Source organism: Phallusia mammillata, chromosome 6 (assembly GCF_965637545.1).
Source record: "Phallusia mammillata chromosome 6, kaPhaMamm4.hap1.1, whole genome shotgun sequence".
Classification (NCBI taxonomy): Eukaryota; Metazoa; Chordata; class Ascidiacea; order Phlebobranchia; family Ascidiidae; genus Phallusia; species Phallusia mammillata.
Window position 1 is genome coordinate 16349029 of NC_137257.1, and position 23445 is coordinate 16372473.

Genomic DNA, 23445 nt, shown 5'->3' on the forward strand with positions numbered 1-23445 from the left:
TTGGCAATAAACGAGATATCTAAGTTATTAAACCTGTAACACAAGGTGTATTTTTTTCTAAAAGTCATGTTTATAACGCAGGCCTCATATAATCGTTAAACTTATGTTTCCTGTTCGGTAACACCGACTCCACACCAGAGTTGCAAGCGGGCCCGAAATCTGAGCCCGAACCTTTGATTGACAGGCCTATCCACGAAAGCCTTGCAACAAAGGATGAGAAAGAAAAAAGAGAAAGACAACAAACACAATGAACAATAGTAGACAATGGGGTAAACAATACGTTTCAGAGTAGAGTGGTCATTAGGTCAAAGCCAGAGACTTGTTACTTAGCTGAGCGATTTTATTTAAAAACACGGAACGTAAAGTCAGGCCCGTTTTAAGCCCGTTATCTCACAAATACCTAAGCCCGAACCCGGCCCGAAAAGTCCGGCCCGACTTGCAACTCTGCTCCACACACCGCACACCACAATAACACTAAACTTAGTTTGCCTTCAAACCGCAGCAAATATTATCACCCACCGCAACACCTGTGTCAGAGTAAACAGTTGTAGCAGACTGCGAAGGATTGACGGGAAAAAAAGGAGTAAAGATCCTTTGTTTCATAACATTTTTTTGTAAAAGGGTAATAGTTTGGATTTTTACTCAGTGTTCACAAACCTTACAACTATCGGTACCTGCAAACATTAATACATTTTTGCCCAAGTGCGTCTGTTATTTTTGATAATTGTGTGACAAAAATGGTAATGATAAAAGTATTTAGAATAACTGATGACTACATATAAAATACGACACTTTTTTCTTAAATAACATTTTTTCACAGCTTTAAGCTACTAATTTTGTGCACAAGTTGTTATCTTTAAAAAATATTTTACCTGCGAATTTTTGAGTTTAAGTTCTTTTTGAAAGTTAATGTTTTACTTTACTTAAAGCACATAGCTTAATAGAGAATCTAAGTGAATCACAAAACACCACAAAGCAAGATATAGTTTAGGAAATTAGTTATAAGTTCTTTAAAATTCATTGGGCCATAAGGAAAAAAAATTATGAGTAACCCCCCTTGAAAAACTCTCAACTATATACGTTTGCTTCATATGTTCAAAACACCCTCTTACTTGGGTGATATCAGCCCCTGTCATAATCATAAGAAAACAAGGGTATCAGGTATGTAATGGGTTCACAATGCACGAAGCGAAAGAGCTAATATTTGTTGCTTAGATACGAACCTGTCTTATCAGTGTACATTATGAGTTGATGCCGCTTTGCTCAGTGGTAAGCAATTATTGCTTCAGTTTCTTTAAAAGCTGTTTTTCAGTTTAGCACATTTTTATTATGTAGACATTTTTTACAGCTGTTGAAATGAAATGTGTTGGACTGCGTTTAGTGGCAAGATGCCTTGTAAGCATTGTTTTAGTCCGATTTTTTACAATATAAAGGCAACCGAAGGGACAAAATGAAAAACGGATATAAACCTATTCTGTAAACATACTCTAACTTATGTAATGTATGATGTCAAAAAAGATTGTTTAGACAATTTGCTTTCTGTTTTCTTTACGGGGACTAGAACATCTTTGTTTTGCCTTTTTAATGAATGTCTGTCAGCTGGCTTTAACCATTTAACGCAAATTGAAACTGGGGAGCACAGGTCATGTGACTAAGCATAAAATCGAATCAGGAAATTTAATCAGTGGCCACGGAATTCAGGGGAAAGGAATTCAGATTTTTAAATCAAATTATGTTTGTTTACCTTGTGTAAAGGCATTTTACTGGAATGTTTCGTTGATGGAACCAAAATTCATCAGCAACCTTTTAAAAAAATTCAGCATTTTTTTTCTTTTGTTCTGGGTGTTCATGTATTTAACACAGATTACTTGTCAGAATCATTTGTCTAAATTTAGTTTCGCGTTTGCCCAAAATAGGCCAGATCAATAAAAACGTGGCGTAATCACGTTCGCATTAATGATATCATTTTCTACTTACTTAAAGTAGGTAATTAACGGAAATTTACTTTCGTTTATTTCTGATGTGACTTAAATCACGTACCACATTCTGCTATACACTGCAATTGGAAGTATTGAGACCATTAGACCCTATTCCGATTAGTTAATGCAAAAAACAATAATGTTTTTTCCCAACCCCTTATTTCAGGATAAAATATAATTTAATCCCCTTGAGGTTAATATTTGTCGATTTTCCTGTCATTTTGCACATGGGAAATCTGGCATATGGCTGAGGTTTTTATAATACAATCTTCAATTTTGTAAAGATAAATTGATTTAACAATTAAAGTCCCCCGTGAATTTCGGTTTATCCGCTGACTCATTCTAATTTAGTTTTGCGGACAGGCTATGAAATATTTTAACCAATCTGGAATGAAAAACTCCATATAATTAAAGCTTACTACGTGCGCTATGTAGTGTTGCCTAAACGCGAATTAAGCTATAAAAGTCTTCCACAAAACTGATAGGAGTAGAAGAGGTAAAATATGTATTGTATGTAGAACTGGAATTCCAACACGTTTCAGGCGAGACAATTCTTATGTTTACTTAAACCACTTTGCACTCCGGAGGACAGAACGTCTTTGTGCAGTAAATTGTTTCGCTTTTGAAGCATAAACATGCATTACCTAAGCAGGTTATCTAATGAGCTTCGTGCATTTAACTATTGAAACGTTGCATCATGAAGAAACAGCTTTGCATCGTGAAGAAACTTTTTGCAGTCAATTGTAGCATTTTCGTGTTAACTTGCGTTGGTCGTCAAAGAAACAACATGCTCATAGTTCACACGAAAAGAAAAAAATAATTTTAAAATACCAGGCAGAATTATTAACTCGTGTTGGTCGTAAAAGAAACAAAATGTTTATAGTTTACCCGAAACGAAAAAAATAATAAATATAGAATCTCAGGCAGATAAGTTAAGAGAATGGTGTGAAAGGCTCTTAAAATCTTACATGAGAACACCCTCATATTTTGTTAGAAGTTTTAACACCAATTCAACAGATACAGTAGATAGTTAGGATTGCATTTGAAATCATTATATTTGTAATGTTTGAATACGTTTTGAACTTTGCTTTGCAACATATAATGAAAATTAGGAGATATATGGCCCAAAGCGTCTACATCTACAACATAAGCCATTATATACGTACAACTATAGAGAAAAAACAGGCGTTACAAAAGGAGAGATTTCAGTATATTGGCGATAAATTAAGTGAGCTGCATTACATAGGGAGTTAAAGGTTTTAAAACCAGAGGACATTTTTGTGGTTTGTGTGTTTGTTTACAAAATGCTTGCGATAAGGCCCAAAGTTTTGACCTTATCGATTCCGGTAATAAGGGAATGTTTCATACGCAAGCTGTAGGAATTTCAAGCCAATTAGGTTTTGATGCTTGAAATAATACAAAGTGTGTTGTTGTTTTACGACTAGTGTTATGAAAGTATTTATTTATTCCAAAATAATTTTCTGTTTAGTAACGTTTGCAAGTGCTGCGCCACCAAATAAGCCGTTTTGTTTCGTTAAGTATCAGTTTAGAATCGCTTTTGATTTAACTCATAGTTTTTAGGTTTTTATACATGTGCATTTATTTTACTCACATAGAATCTTTTAATTTCACATTAAAACTCTAAGAAGTAGTCATATAATTACTTTAAACAGTAGAACCGAAACCCTATAAAAAGGCAGCCACAAGCTTAAACTTAGTAGGTCTTGCTTGAATGTAACAACAAAATGCAGCCACAAACTAAAGTATGTTAGCACACACTCTGCTATTAACCGCAACACAACCCCATATAAGACTGTAACCTTGTTAGCCAATGTGCCAAATAAAGAACCAGTAAAAGATACACCACTGTGCAAATCAAACATTAACTATGACAGGCACTCGGGCTAAGGGTAAACAAGGATGCTTGCGTTGTAAACCAAGATTTGCTAACGTATGGCAGAAGTAAGGGAAGTAGGGTGAAATATTTGACGAGTTCATAACACACAGTTAATTTCCTTCGCCAGGTTATATGGGAAAAAAGGAAAAAACTACTAAACGAAAAACGTCAAATTTAAATCATATGGTATGTCCTTGGTCTGATTTTCTTAACCAAGTACTCACACAGGTTTCTTTTAAAAGTAAGTATTAAAAGTACATTAAACCTCGGTTTAACCGGACCTGTTTGGACCCAATAAATTGTCCGTACTAGGCAAAGACCGGAATTTTCCGATGTCGATTAGTTCAAGCCTTACTACATTACAAATCATTTGTATCTCGAGTTTTGTCCAAATTAGGCAAAAATCGGGATGAACCGAATCAGGTTTAACCGAGGTTTACTGTATTGCAAACATTAAAAAGGGCTTAGTTTGCGGCACCTTTCCGTTCATATAAAGCCACTGATTACCAACTGTTTTTAACATATGACAATATATTTTGAAAGTTGAAATCAAACGTAGAGCCTAATACAATCACGAACTTCTTTATGCCAGAGTCATCAGAGTTTTTCTTGGCGACAAATTAAAACCACTCGGGATTTCAGGCATTTTTTTGTCGTAGACAGATTAGCGATTTGCCTTTTTCCCGTTACTCGCATAAGTTGCGCGATAATTTTCCATTCGCCTATTTGAGTGGAAACGATCGGGCCATGAGGCACAATTCGTAGTAGCAACTGTAATACGTATTACATTCTTTCAGCATTATTAAAACAGTTTGCTGTGTTTGCAAGTTTACAAGGCTACTATAAAAGTTTATGTGAAAATGAATCAGAAAGAAAAACTATCTTTTATGTTTACTTTCAGAGCCTAGAACTTTCAGGAAACATAACTGCGCTAACGGCTAGTTTATAACGTCACAAAAAGTTTTAGTCACCTGACAAAAGCTTTGTCTTTTCTCAGTCACAAAAATGTAGTGCAAGATAGCAGCAACTTGAAATCTAGTTTGAACGTAGCGAAAACTTAATAGTGATTAAACTAACTTGTTTTCTTGTCAAGCAGGTAATCCATTTTTAAGTGGTGCCCTCTTTAGAACGTCTGTCAACGTTGAAATAAGGCTACACGAAAATCAGAACAGTATTGTGGTGCAGCTGCTGAGTCAAGTCCAAAACACAGATCGCATTTCGCTGAAAGCCGCTGGTTGAATGTCCAATGACAAGTAAATGTCGAAACAAAACACAATTGCAGTGACGACGTGCGTTTGGCTGCTGATTCTATCAAGTCAACTTTTACTGGTTTCTTCAACAGCTATCAGAAAACGAAACCTACAACGAAGCTTCGTGGACAAAGCCTCACATTCCATAAGGTATGCAAACATTTGAACAACATTTAGGCTCTTGGGTCGTATTTCTACTATGCCAGCGTGAATTTGTTGTCGGTCTTTGTAGGGAATGTTCAAGCCTTAGGGAAGGCCTTTGTACAACGTGTGTTTAACCAAGCGTGACAAAAACACTTTAGGCTCAGCACACGTGTTATAAAATTACCTTACTACGTCACTTTTCGCTTTAATCTAATTCAGAATGGCTAAGTCGACACTTTCAATCCTTCAAAACAGCTAAGCTACACAGGTTAGGTAGAAGTTCTCTGAAAAACGTTTCTTGGAGTCCAGCTGATATAAAATGATTGACGATGCATTTGACACGAACGGGACTGCGTGGATACAGTCTTCAGAACTGTGATTCATTACACACTATCGGGTTACGTTTCCAATTTAAAACTAATATACTGTTGAGTATATTTGATGGCGTATTATTTGTGGGTTATGGTCAATTCCGCACGGACCTATTACTCGTGTGTATATCACTATGTGGTTTATGTACGACTAGAAAATTAAATTTGCCACGTTTGATATTGTACTATAGACGTACGATACATACAACGCATTGCAGTGTTTTTGTGGCAAATGACATGCCATTATACATCGGTACGACTTTGCAACTATGTGTCAGTGTCAAACGAATTTCTTTGTATCCCAACACATTCAGATGCCCGGAACAATTTAACTCAGTCGTACCACAATAGCTCGATATCTAACGCGATTTTACAACCTTTGTACGGTTGAGCGAAAACATCTTAATGCTTCACACCCCTTGACTGACAATCACAACAATACAAGCCAAAAAAACCACTTTACCTAGTATCTTTTAGACGTGCAAAAAATGGAAAATAGTTATTTTTGGACGAGTTATGCAGTTTAACTATTTTGCGTGAATAGATCAAATAGGTGTGCACAAACACATTGAAGTTCTATCGTTTTTAAGCAGGGTGTATTCGTTGTCTGATATATTTTTGTGTCGACCATGGTGTATATTCGATGTCTACCATACACAGGGTCAAATCGATACAAGTTCATTTCTGAATAAGTGCCAGATTTAAGAGCGTCACACCCTTTTATGACTCTTCGTTAAAGCTCACGTGACTCTAAAACACAAGACGTCACTGCTCTATTAAATCCTCGTGATGTCATTAATGAACTCTCAATGTCAAATCTAACACGTATGTTGATCAGTCAAGTGTTCAATTTGTGCTGCAACTGATATTGTGATTTGAATTTAATGAGTATTAACGAAGCCGTATATGGGTTTTGTTTCTATGACGTCACGAGTACTGCTTTTGTTCAAAATGGCGATAAAGTGTATTTTAATAAGGAGTTCCTAGCACGTTCTTGCGCTGTTAAGACTTTTCAGAGGGCTTTCGTATTTGAACAGATGACGTCACCCGTGTGTTACATCAGTGTGACGTCATGAGGATCACCTTTTATGGCACTTTGTCTCTTGACAAGGCCGGTTGGTGTTTGCCTCGCCGGCCGCAGTTTCTACAATGAAGCCAGGACAGTATGTATTTAGGTTTGTGGCTTTTCGATACTTTGGCCCTTATAATCAGCATCACATGCAGTATGTCACGTAGCTCTTGCTATCCCATGTGCACTTGCCCTAATATTTCTGCTGAAAGCTAGCACATAACGACGTCCCGTACCATTAACACGCATTGAGACGACACCACCTATTTGGTTTTAAAGTCCAACCCCAGAGTGTCAGACTGTTCGGTATCATTTTCGCTTTTTCGTTCCCATCCAAGCTAAACTTAAATCTGCTTAAAGTTTAGGGTTAGGCCTGGTTTTCGCTCGAGTTTTTTTGGTTCGGTTTTAATCCGATGAGAGACTGGTTAACGCAAGGCTTTGCGGGTGGTCGGTACTCCAGCAATTTCAAGTGAAAGATAAACCGCATTAGAATAACTCCACAGCGTATCCCGCTGCATTACATATATATATACGCTGTCAAGCGAAGCTAATGGAACATTGCGTTCCATTCTATAGGCGCGAATTTGAACATTTTTAAAATTGCGTTTGCAAACGATAGTGATTTTAATTTTTTCAGATTTAACTATTTTTATGTACACACAAATTGAAACATGTTGCACAGATCTTGTTTTTTTACACTGTACCATATATGTCTTACTTTTAAACGAGTCCTGCAACGTAAAACACTTAGTCAAATTGCATAGACTTGGGTAAAAATGAACGCGCCCTTGCAACGCAAGAACTACACACGAAATGTAGACACTGCAATATACCAAAACAGAACGCAATCCCCATGTAGCAAAGAAGCCGTAAATGTAGAGAATGTTGGCAACTGTAGGCTATAGCCGCAGTCTCAGCGAGTTGTCTTAACCCTGACCTAGCGTGAGCGCAATTGTGTGTAGGCATCACTGTGGTTAAAGAGCAATCTGGGCACGTTGTTAACACGAACTTGCCATATTTGTAAACCTGTCGAATAGAGTTACCTAAACTTCCCAAGCGCGACGACTGGTTGACATTTCTGACGGTTTTTGACTCAACGTATGCTCAATGTTGAATGTGACTAGAACATGGGAAAGTCAATTGGTTAACATTGGAAGTTTAACGTTTCTCCTTCTTCAAGTTTTGTACATAGGTAAAGTTTCGTTCATACTGATGTCAATGTCACAAATCTACTAGAACGCCTTTGACGATATCCTGCGGCCTAGTTATCGTACGGTGCATAGACAGTTTGTGTAGGGGTTAAATTTATTGTTGCATATGCTGTCGTTTTTTCTCGGACCCAGATCATCGTCACATGAGCTTTATATTCATAGGCACCCCTTTATCGTTGACGAACCCAGTACAGCCTTACACCGGATGGTTAAGTGTAAATATATGTCATAGGAGAATGAAAGGTTTATTGCCGATCAGAGTGCGAGTGAGTTACTGTTCTTTCGATATAGTCAGCCCACTTTTAACCGGAAAAACAAATCGTGACAGTTGGTACCTCCAGTCCTTTGCGGTATCGTACTTTGATCCAGTTAAATTTGAAATCAAGCGTCAAAAATAAACATGAAGTCAGAACCAGCTACGCCAAATCCCTGCGTAATTCAGATACTTACGATTTTGATTGATACGCAAATGTTATTTCGCGTATGGAACACACACGCAGCTGTGGGGATTTATACACCCGGATTACGCGCTAAGTCGACTGTGGTCTTTTGTGCTTACTCTTCGCCATTTCTGCCTATCTGGTGTCAATTAACTGCCTGTTTTGGGCGAAGGTTGCATTTTTCTAGTAGTTCAAAGGCGTTTGCGGTTCTCCAGCAAATACGACCCACAATACACGACTTGTTTATAACAAAAATATAGCAAGCTAATATTGAGTTGAATCAAGTTTTTGTGCAAGTAGACTAGTGATTTTAACTTGGGAAAATGTTTGCAACCATTTTTAACATGATTATTATAAAAAAGTTTGTTGCCTTAAAAGGTACCGCCAATCTAAAGGTCAATGGTTTAGCTGCAATGCAAAGTTGATCTCGGATATGCGACCGGTTTAGTGGATTGAGTTGCTTGCCGTGTTATCCATACCAATTGCATTGAAACAAAATCCCAAAGAGATGAATCTCAAAAACCTTAGGCCGCTTTTGTGCGTTTTGCTTTGTAACATAGCTGTGATTGACTGCCTTTAATTTGTTTGCAAAAAGGCCTTAACTTTACGAAAACCTTATTCCGATTGCTTTTAAAACAAAGTCCTGTATGGTACAATTGCATCTGCATTTAAGCCATTTGAAAACAATTTACGGGTATCTGCTTGGGAAACCTTTGCAATCCGCTTTGTAGAAGCAAAGTCATGCATGTGTAATGCTAATACCATTTTGACGAAATCCTTGCACTAAACAGATTGGCGGGCTGAAAGTCTGGTGGATTATTCGTTACATCTCCGTAGAGTTTGATCTCTTATGTCGTTTTGCGTGTGGTAAGGTAATACGTTCCTATACGGTATCAAAAACACGCGTATTAAAACTGCAAAAAAACTTGCTACATGGCGAGCGACTTTGGTCGGATCAGGCACACACAACAATTTACAATTATTGATTTTCTATTTGAATAAAGACCCAAATTTGTTTCTTGTTGCAAAGCGTGTTTTGTTCAACATTTTTTCGGACTTGTATCTTTATGTTTTTAAACAAATGCCAAAATCAAACTTGCTTTGCTGCATAAACACAGTACACTAAAACAAAAACAATTTCTCATAATCGCAGCATTTGCAAGAGAGTTGCTAAGTTTGTGTGTGGTTTTGTGGCCTATTAAGTTTTGACACTCGGTTCTCCGCGAGAGGTTAAGCCTATTTATTTCCTCAAAACGTTTTGCCGCTTTCGCCCACCTTTTACCGCAGTGCGAATGAAACCTAGTCAGGACGCCTTTAACCTTCATCACGGATCAGTTCCCACTAGAATCACTTGTTCCCTAACGAAATACCTCCCATGGTAAGTGACTTGGTGCTTTTAGTTTTTGAACGTGTTTTCTGGGGTTTCTGGGACAAGACAATAGCAACTGACAAGTCTGCACGTACACCGGAAGACAACGAAAGGCTTAGATTGGGTTTTTTGTTTAGGAATTAGGATAAAATGGATTCTTGAGTCGACTGGACCCTGGGAAAGCTGTAGTTATGCCCAGTGACCTTTGAAAAGACGCTTCGCGCGAAGACTAACTTACCTACAAAAATAACTTAAATTAAAAAAAAAAACGGAAGCGTTAATGTTTTATTACATTTTCATTTTTGAATTTACTTATTCCTCATTGTCAAGTTAAACAAAAAAAACTGGCTTTAAACCTCTTAGGTACATGGTGTATCCTCATATTTACTCAAGTATTTGACATCTCTGGCCTATAACTAGCATTTGGTTGCATTACCAGTGCAGACAATACTTTACGAGGCGTGTATACTGAATAAATCCTCCCTTTCGACTTTTGTTGACCCAAGGAAACGCAGATTAAACACCCCTCCCGCCGCCGTCAAAGTCCTCAATCCACGAGTGGCTGAAACCAAGCACTCAAAATGATTAGTTCCCGCAAAACTTTGACGTTTATTGCAACCGAGCGTGAACACTAACCACTAATGGCGACGATAATCAAACATCTGGAAAAGGTCCAAAGTATACCCCGGTTTGAAATTGCGTCCATTTGAGTGGGAACACGCTACGAAATTGCTCTCAATGGTCAACATTGTGTGGTAAACCGCCTTTGAACATGGCAAACATTGCCTGTCAAGTCGTAATGAGATCGTCAGTTTGGCGAAATCACTATTGGGTTGTATGATCTAGCCCAGATTGTGTATGAAGCGAAATGTGAAGAATGTAATCATTAATCCCTGCGGTCGTTATATCTTTTGTTCCTTTTTCTTTTTCGCCTTTGAACCTGGGTTTATTTTATGCAGACAATAATCCTTTCTGAAAACGTCTGCAATATCGTTCCTGGATCGAAATTGTAAACATGAAGGAAAATTAAATTGGTCTGCGGTCTTTTTTCATGATGCTTGTCAAATTAAACATGGTGCGTGTTGGGCGTGAGGCTCAAAAAATTGAACACAGACTCTTAAAGGTGTCAACAGAGCTTTAAATCGTTTTGCAGGTTTCCAAATAAAAAAATTCAACATCAATAAAATTCGATTGGCTATAAATGTGGTATTTTGTTACGAAGGTTTCAAGTTTAGTACGCAACAACACAACCATCCCTTCAAACACAAATAAAAATCACAATTCTAAACAGTTAACGTGTTTTTTTAACATAAAGAAATCGTATTTGATGTTCAAAATATGTTGATAAAGGTAAATGCCAAAAATAGTTGCAGAGAACTTGTGGCGATCGGCAGTTAGCAATCCGTCTTTTATATGCTATCTTTAAAACCGCGTAGTTATGGTTAGATGCCGATTGCCAGGTGGCCACAAACGGCTTGAAAATGGCATTGCGTTGACGGTCAATTAGAAATCTGTCTAACGACGAGACAAAACGAAATTTCTGCGTATCAACTCAAAAACGTGACTTTAATGGCCACCATGCCGCTTCTACACTACATTCCTTGCATTTTTACGCCACGGTAGGCGTATCCAGTAACAAAAAGTGTCCTGAATGATCCATTCAATAAATATATTGAACTGGTTTAGTATTACGTTACACCGTAAACGCATTCGGGTCCCTTCAAAATCCTATTCATAGAATGCCAGTGTGTGTTAAAGGGCGGTTGCCCTACACCGGAACATGTAGCCAAATGTATATCAACCAGCTTCCTGGACAACGTTTCATAAACGTTTATTAATTCCGTGTTGATAGATCCTGGCTAAGCTTCGACGGTTGAATTGCTTTCTTTAGCTCGTCTTTCCGTCAATAGTGTTTATTACATTTTCCACGCACCATTAAGCGCAGTTCGTTTTAAATTGTTAAAAACCAGATAATGGTTTTCGTTGTTTACAAAATTCATGTACTCATAAACGCTCACTCAATTTTTTTGCAAGTAGTTGTTAGCGTTTTTGCATGAGTATTGCAACAATTTCCACGATGACTTCGTGCATTTCGCATTGGCGTTGGCGAAATGGCTCGCAACGGAATTTTTACCCGATACAAAAACGTTTTATGCACATTAAAAACGACCAAATAAAACTATAGGCCATTTTTCTTCGTTTTCATTTTTCTCAAAACTTACGAAAATGAAACAAATTTAGCCAATATTTTCTATCGTATTTCGAACACCACATCAATTTCCGTTAAAAAGGTAAATTTCCATTTATTTTAATGTTTCCTTAGTTAGTTTTTACAGTTGCGTCAAATACATCATTCAACAAGAGATAATTGACTTTAGTCGAGGCTCAAAATGTTCAATGTTTCGCATTAGGTTTTTGGTTTCGCTTAACGGCAACATTAGTCATGCACCAATATTTTGACCCAACAGCACGTTACTGCATACTGCTTGCTTGATTTTGAGATTGAGTTTCGAGTAAGAAACTTAAAGACCTTGTTTCCAGCAACCCAAATGAGGTTAGCTAAGGATCGTTAGGCGCAAGTCCACATCAAATTAGGAGGTGATTTTAGCTGCTAATTGCGCATCGGTAAAGTTTTGTGCTACCTACGACTTCTAAAAAAAGTGTGTCACCTACTTTTGATGGATGTAGTGGAAAATTTGAGAGATCCGCCCCTTAAGCATGCCATTACATTCGCTGAATGTGATACAAGACTTGACAAACTGGATATTTCCGAGCTAGACTCACTCTTATTTACTCGTTTACACTTAGTATTATTCCGAAAAAAAACATCAAATACGAGTTTGCGTGTTTCATTTTTTACCAACAGGTGGCCAACTCCGAAACGGTGACTGCAGGTTTGCCAACAGCACTGTTTGACTTTTAATTTGGATCATTTGAATGAACTGTAAGCATGCACGAATATGACACATGAAAGAGATATTGGCCCACAAATGAAAATCAGATGTCTATTTTAACAGTGTGCAACGCGACTGAGCCATAGACAAGTGGCAATGTAAAAGGAACGTAGGGATACCTTAGTTAAACTCAAGTGTGTTATGGTTTTCTCTAACAGTCAACGTCAAATTACCATTCATTTTAAAGCATTTTGCGGTGATTTCAACTTTACCTAATACTTTGACAATAGAGTGCTTAACCAACACCAAATTACACACTACGTAACAAAGAATCCATATGAAGGCTGCAGAAACAGGCAGAACAGGTTAATGTAGTACTAAGGTCGGACGGAGGCACTATATGTTGCGTCTGTTCAGTCTACGTTTTGCGTAACTGTTGGTGATTGGCTGTCTGGGCAACACACCTCTTGGGGCGTACCACATATTGTATATAGTTCCCAAGTTTACGATTTAGTACAGTCTTAGGACAACGATGCTTGGTTCGGTATATGTATTTTGTTTTAATGCCCTAGCTTCCAAAACCCGATTGAAATATGTAAATTTTAGACACGATTTGAATGGGTAACGATGCATAGGTTTATCGAATTAAATTGGCTTTTTCATATTTTCTGACCTTTTTATCCATAGTTTTTACTTTCCGAGAAATGGAACTTGCGTCTTTTACGTGGAAATTTGCGGAATTTTGAATTGACGTAGGGACCATCTCTTGCTTTGGGCCAAGCGGTGTGTGTGCGTACACATGTGGTCACAACGAATCATCAATCTAATTGAAGTTTTTCAAGTACTTTCTGTGTCAAAAACAGTATGTTGTATACCAATACTAAAAAACATGGCGTTAAAACCAATTGAACGAAGGTTTACTTTTTATGGAATGCAAAACTGTTGTAAAAGTTATTTGATGACACGCCAAACTTTTGTCTTTTCGTTACATTCCTAAAACTGTTGTTAACATAACAAACAGTCTAAACTTTGGCAAATGTTGCAATGTTTGTTCTGTTTTTCGTAATTCCAAAAAAGTGCCATCGATGTCCACCCGCGTAAAATAGTTCAAAATACCACAGACATTACAAGTCTGCATGGGGCGAGTCGAGGGTTGTGACCATCAACAAAAAATTGTCTAAACAACGTGTTGACGTCTGCGAAAATCAGGCGCTCTGTGTGGATAGGTGTTGACTGTTGACCCGTTGATAGATTTGGTTCCATTTCCGGCTTTTGGGCCAATTTGGGTCCAAAGAATGATAAGAATCCATTAAGACGACTTTGCAACTGATAAAGTGTGAAAAATTGTTGAAGTTGTTTGTCGTTTGATGAGTCACTGATAAAACAATGACTCGCCACTTACTGTCCAAAGTCCCGGATGCAGTTAAAAGCTTCGAGATTTAATTTTATCGGCTTTAAGTGCATTTCGGACTGCAAGCTGTCTCCGTAATTGACTTTCGTCTCTAAATCAAATGGTTTTACCAAAGTAATCAATCATTCATTTCAATTAGTGTTTGTTGATTTCGTTTTTACCCTCGGTGGCCAAAATAAACGTTTTAACAGGGTTAGATAGAATGAATCACCCTTAACTTGCTTGCTCCATTCTTTGCCTCGCATGAGTGTTGTGCATTTCAGTTCCAGTAATGAATATTTATTGTTTGTTAGTACAACAATTTTTGAAACCCTAAAACTGTTTGTTCGGTAAAATTTTCAGTCCCCAATTTATTTTCTATGTTAAACAGCAGATATGGCTGAATTACTTCCTATTTTGCATTCGGTCTTTTCGCAACGAAAATGTAATAAAAAAAAAACAACGTAAATACCAGAAAGTTAGTGTCGAAAAACGTTTCCACGAAACTCTAACGAAAAGCTGATTTTACCAAGTTAGGATCGAACGAAAGTGTGCCCTTGTTTTGTGAAGATTTAGACGTAGGTCGTTGGTTTGAATACGAGACACTCACAAATGATTGACACATTCCCTTGGCGTTAGAGCTGGCTCGCGTGAATTTGTTTGCTTAGTATTAATCCAGTTTGCTGGTCAGCTCTATAGCCGACTTAGCTGGGCTTAAAGTCTGGATATGCGCAGAAGTAGACCTCAAACGCGTTTGTTGACTTTGGCGGCTGCGTCAACACGTTTTCGCCGAACACGCGATTTTTTAGCGCCGATGTTCAGTGGCCTTTAGCCTTCAAACGGCTTTGGTTTAATCTTACGTTTGTGGAAGATTTAAACTTTAAAGAACTTTTCCCAGTCTACATATTGTTTAGACCAGACTTTTAAACTCAAAACACATCATGCCGTTTAGTCGTTGGTAATATAACTTTTCCATTATAATTTTATATCAATGTGTGAAGATGTATTTGTTGCATCCTATCACGGCAAACATGATTCTAAACGCAGTTTCACTTTGGAAACATGTTTTCATGGTGCTGAATTGCAATGACTTATGTACTACTGAATCATTTGCTTTTTCGATTTACAAAGCACAAGCAAGACCACAATTTAAACTTCTGGTATCAACGACAAGTCACACTATGTTACGTGTTTGCAATATAAGAGGATTCGTCATCGAAGTACAGCAGATTTGTGCATTGAAACAAGAATTAAAATGACACAAACTTGACTCGTGTCAGCGACAGCACGCGTCCTGTGGTTAGAAAACGTTAAGACTCGTGGCGCGGTACAGGCCACGTCAATGCCATGTGCGCAATTCTTTTCATTGGTACTTTGTCACATCAGCACGCTTATCTAAGTTTTTTTCATGAACAATTTTATATGTACGTTTTAAATGTGATCAGACTGACCCCTGCACTTTTTGTCTACGTTTTGGTTCATACTTGATTGTATTGCACCAAGTTTTGTAATTTGCATTTTTATCCTCAAATTTTTTCCAACCTGCAAACGTGTAGAACAAAAGGTATATTTTTCTAATGTACATTTTTGGACTTAACCTGTTTGTCGGAGTTGCCGCGGTAGTCACATGTTCTTTTACTTCGTCACATGGCCATCAAACCGTAACGTGTGGTAGTTGTGGTTGCTGAAGTGTTCGACTGCGGTTTCCAGTAAAACTGAAAACTTAACGCAACCACTAAAAGCACTGATTACGACGTCAGAACATGACCGTGGACCAACTAAATCAAGGTTATGAAGTTTGTATACGCGAAAAACATAACTTTGGAGTCATTCTCTACTTTTGACGTTTTCTCAATCCAGCTCGTTTTTTTGCTCTTTATAGTGATAACATGAAGCATAATTCCCCTTTGATTGTGGGATTTTCTTTAAATTGCTTTATGAATGGAACACCACATACGGATTTGTTTATAAGTTTAATGGTGAAAATAACGGTCCAGACGTAAAAACGTTTGAGAAATAAAGCATGCTGATTTTACGTCTATTTGGGCCGTTATTTTCACCATTAAACTATACGAATGTATTTTGAAAATAAAAGACAGAAAAGTAGAATTAACACTTAACCACATCTCTTCCTAACTCCCAGTTCCGCTTCGGCATAGTGGATGTTGTAATTGAACCAACGATTTCCACCAGGACGTCAAACTTCCCTTATTCCCTTCTGTTGCCGCAGGAACAGAAGGGAGTGTGGTGATTGATTGGGTTTCGCTAATCCGCCTAATTACCAAACTAAGTGCTTTGCTTCCAGGCAATTTGTCACAGAAAAAGACCAAATATGGCTGTGAAAGCCATGACGTAGTAATCACATGTCTTTGTACCTATTTATATTTTTGATAAAAATCACCTCATGAAACACATTTGTGTGTCAAAAAATGATGACAAAGATTATGAAATTAATGACGCAATAGCAACGTAACAAGTACTTGCCTACAAAGACGATCGAGAGTCATGATGATGTCAATTTCTCAAGTCCTAAATATAGTTTTTCGTGTATAGTTTTTTTGAATGTATCTTAAATTATGAGATACAAAAAGTGTAGAATCACATTTTAACGGTGACACGCAAAATGCTTAGTCATGCCGAAGACCATTGTGTCAGGCATTCATCGTCAGAAATGCTCTGGATATATTTGGACAACTTTATCTGTTATTGTCAGTGCACAAATATAGGGATTGAAAGAAAATACTCATCTTTTTTAACATTCTTTCATGGGGAAAACAGGTGCACAGATCAATTTTTCATCAGGCAGTTTAACCTCAAAGCAATGTTAACTATCCTCGCAACGAACACACGCGGTATGTGCAGCCCCAAAACCTGGTTTGAGTTGGCACGTGAAACAACTTAAGCTGTCTGTTCATAGCAAACTTTAGCACTCAACGCCAAAATCGTATTTGTGCAGTTGGCTCTTGACTTGAGCCGCGATGACGGATCCACCTACTTGAGTGTTTGTTGATCAATGGCTTTGAGCACTCAACGGAAGCCCATCCGTCCTTCCTAGGGCCATTAGAGGACCCTGAAGGCTCGCCTGCTCCAAGGCGTTGTAATTGATGATGGTGGATCTTGACTGAAAATGCCAGCAGCTTTTCGTTGATGGATAATAACTTGTTTGTTGTGCTTGCTAATCAGTTGTTAGTCACGGCTTGTAGGTTTGCAAGATTCCGATAAAAGATAAATGTGTTTTTACCTCCAAACGCTTTGAAGTTGTTTTGCACAGAATTGGGGCAAATACCGGTTGCAATTTGCAAAACCCTTTGCAATCAACATGTTTGTCAAGTTCACTGTACCCTTTGTGGCCAAATACGAAACTCCATTTAATTGCCCATTAACAGACTCAACGATTTTGTACAACGAAAAACAAACATTTCGATCCATTCTTTAAATACGGGCCAACCAAAACAGTTCGATCAGTTGGCTATATAAAGTAGTTAAAGACAACATTATTTTTTACAACTTGAAATTTACTTTCGTTTGCAACCGCTTATATGACTTTCACTTAAGTGTGTTAATGGTTGTACAAACTCCCGAGGGTGGTTTTATTACTTTTAAATGGTGCAAACGACGCCTGTAAATCACATCGTTTTTGCCAAGTCTTTTTCAGGTGTGTTTGAAGCGTAAAGTCAATCGTCCACCGACTTGAATAAAGTTTAGTTTTTTAGCTTGGCAACAAGACCAAGAGTTTTTTGTTTTCTATTTACAATCATGTTTTTCCTCTTTCTTAGTTTAAATAACTTAAGTTTTTTGGATCTTTTGATTGCAAAATCCATCAGGACCATAAGCACTGAAACAATCTCCAAGCCAGATAGTTGCGCAGCATTAAAGATAACCTGACGTCGCAACCTATAACTAATTTCCGGTAAATGTAAGTCATGAATTAGTTGGTAACAGTAAAGTCCTGCAACACACGTAAGTCCTCACCTTTACCACGAAATCGCACAACACTACTCGCACAAAGTTATTCAACGTACCTTTCTATTGAATTTGCGGTTGGAAATAGTACTTAGGTAAACTACTTGAAGTTATAAAAGTTTTGCCATGCGTATTTGTTCTAATGTGTTCAACCGTTTTTAGCAGCAAAATAAACTCTAAATAGGTAAATCAATGCTTATGTCCGTCCATGGAACTATACATAAACATTGATTAGAAATTTCGCCTTGATAAGTAATTAATTTGGTTTGTTGAATTGTAAATTTTGCAATGAAACGGTGCATCACCTTCGGAAAACACTGACACGAAAAAGTTGCTTGACGTGGTATCAGCTTCAAAAATCGCTTAGCCTGTACTAAACCGGACTATAGGAAGGATACAAAGGCATATTAATACATTACGAAACCGCACAAAGCGGACACGTTAGGTGCGTCTTACTGATGAAAGGAGAGCAGTAGAAACCTGTACCGCGCCCGGAAAAAATCCTTTAGGCGGGAATATACTTGTATATTGTGATATCACACTACCCGAATTCCAGAAGGATGATGAAATCCCGTATCACAACCGCGACAGGCAGTGTAGTGGAACGACTATGATGCTTTCGCCGCCCAAGGAGTCTTTGGAGACCTGAAATTACCGTTCGTAGTAACAACACGCGCCTACTATCATCACATACTCGGCAATTAGGCGAGATCTCAAGGTTGAATTACAGAGGATTGCCAGACGGCCTTTAGACTTTGTGATCTTTTCTGAATGGCTGCACTTGACCGTTCAAAGTACGAACTGCCTTGGACGTGACTTTTGCATTCCCAGGACTCGAAGCAGCTTTCTTTGGCGACGGGTCAAGAAAGCTTATACCGTGCTTGAAATGAGTTGTATGTGGAGTAGCATAAGACGAATGTGTCTCAAAAAACCATAAACTTCCTTTTGATTTAGCTTGTTGATAGTCTTGACATGACGTCACGTGTGACGAAAGAATCGAAACGTACTAAATCATAAAACAAACAGAAGATCCTACTAAACCAGAAGTTTGGCTTTAAATGTGTCCAAATTCAGAATCTGGTTGGAATTGGTGTACTGTAACTATAGTCGTTACATGTGCACAAATCATCATTTAATCTCATTTTATGAACCTGAAAGATCTGACAACATTGCGAAAGAATATACTTAACTTACTTTTCATGTAGGTTGCTTCCCCACTTTCTCTATTATTGTCTCTTTTCCAGTTTGCCACAAACATGCGGATATATATTGAGATAACAGTTTTCCGCACCTTCAAACTCCGCATCTTAAAACAGCATCGACGGTTTTGTCCATTTCAAAAATTAAGTCTTTATCAATTTCAAAGGGACAGTTAAGCTCGAATGCGAACCAGACGACACTTTTCTGTTGTTGTTTGCTGTGACAAAGGTGTTCGGAATCATGATCGGGCGATTTCTATTTACCACAACATGTCACAAGTTTTTGCGTGGTGGCATACAACACCAACGCGCTGACTTTATCGTCATTCCCAACGCCCTCTAGGCCCGGAAACATTGGCCGTGAGATCTACGTATTAAGTAAAAATATAACATCTTGCCTTAAAACGTGAAACAATGTCGTAAAAATGTGGATTCAATTTTGAACATATAATCGATATATAATTGGTTGAATTACTTCGGTCTGTACAGATTTTATGTGTCCCTGGGCAATCCATAAAAAAAGTCGTTTGTTGTTTTAAAGTGGTTTAGACGCACCTTAAGGTACACCCACCCTTGTTTAAATCCGTTTGATGTATATTAAGTCGAGTTATAATACTTTTGTGAGATCAAAATTGAAACTATAGATAGATGAGAGCTAAAAGAGTTACGAAAAAACAGCAGATCCGCTATCGATCTGTACGCTTTTGTTGATACTCAAAGTCTCGCTTTGGTTTGGCCTGGAATTTACCAAAATGGGTCGCGATAGCAGAGGAATAGGATGAAATGAAAGTTCGAAAGCATAGCAGCAGTAGCTCCTTGGTCAAATAAGATTGTAATCCATTTGTGATACGCCAAACTTGATAATACTGTAAGTCCCATTCCAGGCAAAGTGAATGAATTACTTCATTACTTTGTCATTTATTGTCGTAAAACTGTTATTGATCTATTTCGAGGCTTTTTTCACACTATTAGTATCTTTGCGGATGTTTGCCTAAATACGTGGACCCTAGAACCTATACCCACACTTCGCTTCCCAACAAATATTTTACAGCCGCGAGCAAACAATGTCACGCAGCTTGTTCCAGTCAATTTCTACAGCAAACATTGCAAAACCCTTGCAAATATCGGGGTTAACCGCCTCTTTTTGCAGGGGCGGAAAATAGTTATTAGCGCATTAACAAAACGTGCTCCTCTTGTGAATTTAACACCCGTCGTTAGAAACTTGTTTGTAGTTTAAAGGGGTCAAACGGTCATGTCTTTTAACGCTTTTTGCAAACCTGTAGTGGATAGTATAGTTTGCAATACGATCGCTCACAAAAACTGTTTTATTTAGTTATTTAAAAAATGTAATATATCTAAACTTAGCTAAACGTAGTCAACCTTCTAAACCCCCAAAATCTAGGTAAAGTGTATTAAATTACCACTCTTCTCTCTGAATCGTAAGCAATTCCCTTCAGAATTTATCTGTAGGTTCATTGTTAGTTTCACAGGCCCCGAAAGGGTTTCAAATTTCCAATTAAAATTGCACATTTTATTTCCCATCAGCGTCATGTATTATTTCACCATTTCAGTGAGTTGTTTTCGCGTTTTCAATTCTGCACCCTGACGTCTGCAATGAGGAACTGTGGTTTGTGGGCGACCTGGCGAGCAAATATTTAAACTAGGTAATCGACCTTCCCACAATCTGCTTTGAGTAAACCCTAGATACCGCAGTTTCATTAAGGCATAACCATGTTGTCGCGCAGTTTGTACAAAACAACATCGACCGCGTTACGCAATCTTCTCATGTTGCAAAAACAAGTGACATCAGATTCAACGTCCAATCCACTCAAGGGTAGTTATGCCTTGGGGATACCATATAGCTAAATTAGCAAAGTTTGTAATGTTTGTGAGGCGGGATTGTAAACTTGCGACTTATTGACCGAACAAGCAAACAGATGTATAACTCGATTATAGGTCGAAGGAAACCTATTTCATTTGATATTTGCAAAGGCGGTAACTGTAATAGGTTAAAGCTATAGAATTTAAATTGGTTGGGGCAACGTATCCAAACTGATTACTGGTTCAAAATAGCGACGTTACATGGAAAGTAACAATCTTCCGATTCAATACAAGTTTCCAGTATTTGTTAGCTTTCCGTCCTGCAAACCACAACACTCGTTGCTACGCAATCTCATGCAACGAAAAGTTCCATTAATTTTGGTGCTTTCCGTACAATTTGCGTGTAAACTGATTCCACATCCGAACTAACACATGTTATAAAAAAGAAGAAACCACGCAAAGAAGTTGTGCCAGCAAACAATAACATCACACTAAATCAATGTTGTTGTTTTTCGCAGGAAAAGAAATGTAGCGGAGGCGATAGTACAAGATAGCGTGTCACGTGGTCATGAGAACCACCGAAGAAGAATTCTGCTTCATGAAATGTTAAAGGCAGTTGACACATCGATGGGTGGGGGTTGTGGCTGTCTCTGGTCTGGGTAAGTGTCAACCTCGATTCATTGTAATCAGTTAAAATTCTTTGCAATTGCCCGAGTCTTAAGCTAGTTTAATTTCATTCAGTAATGACAGAACAATTTGAAAGAGATACCAGACTTCTGCAAGATGAAATACATGTTTGCCAAAAAGTATAGTTTGTAATTTTGTACCGTTGTTGCATAATTGGTAGGTTAAATGGCGTTGTAGTCTTGTGCGTTTTTGTCTTTTTTAAACATGAATAACATCGTCAAAGCTAATGAAAATAGCACAACATAAACCTCTAGACATTAACTTTAAACCCACAAAAGCTTTGAAACTTTTCTGCATTGCATTCGATTAAGTCTACAATTTACAATTTACATCTATTTGTTTCAATAGATCCTTTTCACAACCAATCATAGCCAACATTTTCATGCCAACCCAAAATTATAACCGTATGATATCTTTCTTAGGGACAGTACTGGATGTGCTTGCGACATAAGCAGCCTGATTTCAAGTCTCTACAAGATTCTGTCATTATCAGACAACCAGCGTGCACCCAATGAGCTCATAAAGAAGGCGCTCTCAAAGTTACGTCCACACGACCGCCGAATTCTTCACACCGTGTTACGTCAGAGACTGATTCGCATACGTCGCATGACGAACCGAAAAATGATGCAACAGCGTCTTTGGGCGAAAAAGCGACGTCATAGGCTACGTCAGAACCCGCGGTCGGTTTTTGATGGCAAACAGTTTTTCTTGTTTTAAGTCCGACTTTTTCCTTGTATTAGCACCCTGCTGTACAGTTTACCCCACATCCCCCCCCCCCTCTTCCATGGTTTAAGACCCATGTGGGGACCCCTGTAATTAGTATTTACGACTCGTTAGCATAGTGGCCCTAGCTTATTTAACACATACAAAGACGATGCTGCATGTTTCGAATCATACCGGTTTTGTTTTTGCAAATACTTCTGTTCCAAGGATCATAGAACTTCGTTCTTTCTACATTTTTAACAATGTCTATTTCATAATACAACATAAAAAAATTTGCCACACCATTGAGGCCATAATATTGCGTTGCCTTTTGTTGCAAAATAATTCATAGTTTCAAGTTTTCCATGCCTATTATGAATCTATGAGCACATTCATCTGTATGGTGCTTATTTTAACCTCTTTTTTCTAACAGTTAAGCAACCGTTCCTTAAAAGTTCTGCTTTATGCTGTATAGTGTTTCGTTTGCGAAAACGCTGTTAAACTTCAGTTGGGTTGAAATCGCCGATTTTAGCAAATTGCTCCTACTGCAAAACGGCTTAAAAGTATTCGGCATTTTACAACTTGACTGGATATGTAAACTGCCCTGAACATTAATATGATTGTCAGCTAGATTCTTTCACCAAAAACAGGTTTAAACTTTATTTTTACTGAATACGTTTATGGTACTCTGATATACTTAAGCTTGAATTAGACTTTTTCATTTGTGTTGTTTATACATCATTGCTAAAGTTCCACTTTTGAAAAGAAGTTTTATCTTTTTAAAATATGATGTGTAATGTCCATATTTTACAAAATGGCTTTTAGACAAACAAATCGTTTCTTATTCCAACTTGCGAATGAAACCCGTTCTTCGTTTTTTATTGGCTTTATTCACTTCAGTATTCGCGCAAGTGTTTTTATTTTTATACAGAGCCCTGTAGTCGCTTTTTTCGTTGCAGAATAAAATGTGAAATATTGTCAACACAGTATGCTGGAGTTAAAAATCCAAAAGTATAGGAAAATTAGAACTGCAAACTAAATGTGAATTGTTGTAACCAA

General features: G+C 37.8%; 1 protein-coding gene across 1 annotated transcript; it reads left to right on the top strand.

Annotated features, from left to right (window-relative positions):
* The first annotated feature begins 4972 nt into the window (after positions 1-4972).
* Positions 4973-23368, top strand: LOC145232016 (uncharacterized). Its single transcript, XM_080096502.1, has 3 exons — positions 4973-5276; positions 21516-21656; positions 22107-23368. Exons 1-3 carry the CDS (start codon positions 5134-5136, stop codon positions 22399-22401), a joined length of 579 nt encoding a protein of 192 aa, XP_079952628.1. The 5' UTR covers positions 4973-5133; the 3' UTR covers positions 22402-23368.
* Positions 23369-23445: the final 77 nt, after the last annotated feature.